The 5,265-nt window shown below is 28.7% G+C and overlaps 1 protein-coding gene across 1 annotated transcript; it reads right to left on the bottom strand.

Annotated features, from left to right (window-relative positions):
- Positions 1 to 263: 263 nt before the first annotated feature.
- LOC125874501 (UDP-xylose transporter 1-like) lies at positions 264 to 4,702 on the bottom strand. Its single transcript, XM_049555401.1, has 8 exons — positions 4,579 to 4,702; positions 3,685 to 3,805; positions 2,749 to 2,933; positions 2,303 to 2,370; positions 2,099 to 2,231; positions 1,543 to 1,704; positions 833 to 1,105; positions 264 to 426 (listed from the first exon to the last, which is right to left on the bottom strand). The coding sequence occupies exons 2-8, from the start codon at positions 3,803 to 3,805 to the stop codon at positions 322 to 324; spliced, it is 1,047 nt and encodes a 348-aa protein (XP_049411358.1). The 5' UTR covers positions 4,579 to 4,702; the 3' UTR covers positions 264 to 321.
- Positions 4,703 to 5,265: the final 563 nt, after the last annotated feature.

Raw genomic sequence — 5,265 nt, 5'->3', positions numbered from 1 at the left:
CAATGTGGTGCAGATTCCAAGATCTTGGAACATAGTAGCACATAATTTAGCAGAGTTTTATATTTTGTTAGTATATAAAGTTGCTTAGTTTTATGTTTTTTTCTAAATGGATTGTAAGTGGTGCTATCACGTCATTTAACTCCCTGAACCTTTTTATACATTAATATAACAAGTCTGTATTGGCTGCAAAAAAAAAAAAAACTAATATAACAAATTTGTGGAAATGTTATTGAATGAACCAAAAATCATTTCCATCCATTGAATGTGTCCAAATTCAGTTTTTTTATTTTATTTTATACATCCTCATTTCAACTCTAAAATTTAAACAAGTGAGTCCTTGGATAACTTCTTAGATTCATGATTTTCCTTATCTTGATAACCATCCTTCCCACCCAGTAGTGGGGTACTAGTATCTTTCTCTTTACCCTGAGATGATATAACAAAATCAATATTACCAAAAAAACAAAATGCAATCATATAACTCATGAACAAAAGTACACTTTTAGTATATTTTAACATGTTTGTAGCTGAAAATTATTTCATACTTTTTAGATAAATATATTTTTGACTGTTAGGGTCATTCGCTTGCTCTTTAGGAATTCATCTATTAAAATAATTCGCATAATTAATACTCCCATATTTTATAGTTTTTTAGTTTCTAATTTGTATAAAACTCAGCACACTAAGTAGGACTTTGGTTATTATGAATAACTAAATTTTGCATGCAATATTATTAATACGTGTATGACTCTAATCAACTAAACCACCAGTAATGTATAAAAGTTGAAAGTGGTAAAAAAAAAAGAAGAGAAATAGAGGGAGATATTCTTACTTGAGAAATGGAAGAATGATCTCCAGGCTGTTTCTTTTTAGTTTCATGTGTGCAAAAATAGGAATACAATCCCATGCCAACAATGGCAACAAGTATACCAACAATGTTTCTTAATGTGAAGGGATCATGCAGCAGTGTATAGCCAAATCCTAGAACAAGGCATGTTTTTAAGTGACCTAACACTTGGTATGTCACTGGTGATGTCTTCCCAATCACTAAAAATGTGCTGAAATTCACTGACACAGCAATCAAGCACGACAACAATATGAAGCCCTACAACATCATTCATTTGAACGGCAAAATCAGAATTTTCACTAAGTAAATTCTAAACATAGGAAAACACTTAAAAGAATTCAACATTTACTATATATACACAAAAAATATTTTTTATATGTGTGAGTGTAATTTTTTTAATAAAGGGAGTTCAGATAAACCCTCGTATGGTATCCTAGCTCCACTCATGATCCATCTTCTCATTCTAAAAGAATTTCCATAAAATCACGAGTTTTCTAAGAATGTTTCCATAAAAATTTTAATAAAAGTAAGTTTTCTTGAATTTATTTGATATACACCGATAATGTAAAACCGATAATGTAAAACATTTCTACGTTATTAGTGTACTTTAACCTATTATCGGTAACAAATAATTTATAGGTAGAACATACACATTATACTACGCATAAGAAAAATGGGATTAGGGTTTTGCTTACCAATACAACATTGGAGTATTTGTGAGCAAAAACATTCTTGTTGGTAAGGAATTGATCCACCAAAGGGCCTGTCACAAATAGAATACCTGCTTGGAAAGGGGCTGATTGGTACAATAATTGTGTAGATGAAATGTTGAGCCTCTTTTGAATTGTATTTGTGAGCTGAATTCTAGGGGTCAAGTCAAATCATGAAATAACCATTGACATTCTTTTGGAAACAAAGAAAATTACATTATTTGTGAAAACAAAAATAATTTAATAATCTAGGCTATAATAATTGGAAGATAACTTTTAAGTTAAATGACTATATATCAAGTAAATATTCAATTCTATTTCTCAGGTTATCAAATGATCATGTTTGTTATGATGTAAAGTTCTTATTTACCGTCAGTGCACATTGCATATAGTACTTGGACCAGTAAGTAAGATATAATTAGTCCAACACCATGTTATTTAATTATTCGATTTTCAAGGTTATGAGACCAAATATTTTGTTATAAATTACAGACGGCTATTATTGGAAATAACTTAACTAGACGAAATCGTAAGAGGATACAATTTGTCCAACACAAGTTGTAATAATGGCTAGTAGAGAGAGGATTGTGCCAACAAAATTGAGCTGAAGATCGGTAATGGAGGCAATACCCACTCCGAGCAGCAGAATTAATAGAGAGAATTTCACATTTCGGCTGCAAAAAAATAAAATTAAAATGTAGAAACAAAATAACTCGTAATTATTTATTTTGAAATTTCGAATTACCTGAATTGTTTTTTTAAGAATATAGTTTCTAAAAGTACAGTGAAAGGTATAATTGCTAACTTTGTCATCTGCAAACGAAACGTACACACAAGAAAGAAAGAAAGTTAGCAAATTGATAATGACTTCTAGTCCCTCCGTCCACTTTTAACTGTCATGGTTTTCTTTTTTAGAGTTAAACTATAAGAATTTTGACTAATAATTTACATGTATTCTTTATTATATTGATATGCAAAAAATTGCAATTTATAGTATTTTTCGTATATTTTTTTAATATCTAAATTTTTTGTTTAAAATATCAAATTAATGTAATCTAATTTAACTTTGAAAATTAGTCAAATTGACTTTCGAAAATAGCAACATGACAATTAAAAGTGGACGGAGGGAGCATTATTTTTTATGGACCAAAAGAATTTACTTATAAAAAAATACTATTTGAATATATGTACCTGGTAAAAGCCAATAGAATTAAAACCAAGGCTGAGATTGAGAAAGCCAATGGAAATGCCATTTAAGATACCAAAGAGAATCACAGTCTTCATATCAATGGGTTTGTTCTCAAACAAATTGAATTTGAGAGCCACATGAAGTGTAACAAATGTCACAATCAGATGCCAACTTGTTAATGTTGTTGCTGCAAATTAAATTTGAATTCTTTTTTTGTCAGTGTCCATACATTGATAGAGTAAATCAGTACGTAAAATATCACATCTCCTTTAATTATTACACGTATTTTGTAAGTCATAAAATGTCACTATTAATTTGTTGCAATTGAGGTTGATGTGTATAATTAAAGGAGATGACATATTTTATGTGGTTAAAACTTAAATCACTTAACTACCTAATAGATGTTGGAGAACACACACAAAAGTTTTTTAAATAAATTTGAACGAAAAGTGTCTAATAAGAACACTCTATCATGCGTTCAGCTTTTAGGAGCTCAATTGAAATAAGTCTTAATTCGAATGTCTAAATAAATTTATATCTTCGTATTAAGCCAAAAAGATTTTATATAATCAAGGTACTGTTAAGGTCATAACCTCATAAAATTGATTAATTAGTGTGTGAGAAATACATTGCAGAAATTAATTTCACAATTAATATATTGATTTCATTAATAGATGAATTTTATTCAAGTAATATAAACTGATCTTGACATGACTACATATTCAAGTTAATTAAAAAGGAAGTAATTTTTTATTTTCCACCACACTTGCCTGAACACCAAACACATGCATAACTAACACAATTTATTTTAGATTTCCTCTTTTTAAAAGTTTGGTGGTTTTAATTATTATAATAATAAACGTATAACACAATTACATTAATTAATATGCCAAGCTGGTGCAAATTAATTAATTAATTAATAAAGGAAGATGAATTACCAAATGGGAAACCAAGATTGCTCATCAAAGCTTTGTTGCAAATAACAATGGAGACTGAGGATGCCACTGAGAGAAACAATGCTCCCACCACACCCAATTGGAAGCTTGTCTTCTCACCCATCTTATTTATCAATCAAAACAACAATTGAAAATAAAAATTAGTTGTTTAATTTGATCTCTTCCTATCTTTGATTAGCATTAACTACTGAAACAATAATTGGGCCTCATTTTTAAATAAGTGAAGATCGGCTATATGAATTATATATAATTGTCTATATCGATTTATCAACGTAATTCAGTATTTTGAAAAATCATGTGCATCATTATATCATAACCCTTCTCTTTTATTCAAAATTGAGACACACAATGGAGTCCTACTATATACTACTCGAAAATAAGCAATCAGTGATGGAATAAATTGCATAGCTAAACAACAAAAAAATCATGCTAATCACATCTAATTGCAGATTAGTTATGGATTATATGAAAATCCAATTAGGTAGGAGTTATTTTACAACTGATTAACTAGAGATTACTAAAATAATTTGTAGCTAATTCGATATTTTCTTACTGAGATTTTTTTTTTTTTTATATTTTCTAGTAATCTCTGATTTTAAAAAAGAGAGGATTGTGTGGATGCAAAATTTGACTGGCAAAGTGGTGGGACATGACAATTGTCTACCTTAATGAAGCTAAAATTGCCGTAGTCGTAAATGTTCAAAATTGAAAATTAAAGGAGATTATATACCTTAAATCTATCTAAATATACTGACGAGCCCTATAATTAAGCAAATAAGTACATGTAAAACACCAATAATATCAATATAGCCAACATATATAAGGGGAAAAAAGAATACATGAAGAAACTTGCAATTAACAAAATGAAAAATATACCTCTCAAAAATGTTAGTGATATAATTGTGACTATACCAATGAACTAATAGGCTCCTACAACTCCAAGAAACACAGGCCAAATTCAAGAAAATTTGAAAAGTCTTTTTGAGAATGTAGAACAAAGAAGCCACATCTTTTATTTACACTTGTGGGGTGGGTGGTTGGGTCTAACAACATTAGTAATTCGAGTTTAAATAATTAATCATGTGCATTAATAATATAAATTTCTTACATTATTAAATTAGGCCAATGTTCAATGATATGTGACACTTTATAATAAGCTTGATATGGTAATATGAAAATTAAAGTAATAACTTGCTATAACACGATAAATTGTATTGGTAGTAAAAATAATATTTGCACCGTCAATGTATAGAACTAGAATTATCCAAATAATTATTATTTTTATTTTTAAAATTAAAATAACAATCCTATTCTGAAAATAATTTTCTTATATCGGAAACAAACATCTCTATTTGTTCTTTTTTTTTTCAGTAGTTTGGTTTAATTTCAAGGCCTAGCGGTTGATGATCATTTTGGTAGCTAACGGCTGGTATAAGCAAAGTCATGATTTGACTGACTTTAGGTTAACAAATATTCCCTAATTAACTCTAAAAACTATGAGCAATCATTTCACAACAAAGCAAGAAAGTATTTTTAAATTGCATGAATTTTGAGTTTTAACTA

The sequence above is a fragment of the Solanum stenotomum genome, chromosome 8 (genome assembly GCF_019186545.1).
Source record: "Solanum stenotomum isolate F172 chromosome 8, ASM1918654v1, whole genome shotgun sequence".
In the NCBI taxonomy this organism is placed as follows: Eukaryota; Viridiplantae; Streptophyta; class Magnoliopsida; order Solanales; family Solanaceae; genus Solanum; species Solanum stenotomum.
This window is presented reverse-complemented; position numbering and strand designations above follow the sequence as displayed.

Coding starts and splice junctions, on each gene's coding strand:
- LOC125874501 (XM_049555401.1), bottom strand. CDS start 3,805: ATGGGTGAGAAGACAAGCTTCCAATTGGGTGTGGTGGGAGCATTGTTT. Junction 2,232..2,302: donor TTCTTAAAAAAACAATTCAG/GTAATTCGAAAT, acceptor ATTTTTTTGCAG/CCGAAATGTGAAATTCTCTC. Junction 1,106..1,542: donor AATACTCCAATGTTGTATTG/GTAAGCAAAACC, acceptor ATGATGTTGTAG/GGCTTCATATTGTTGTCGTG.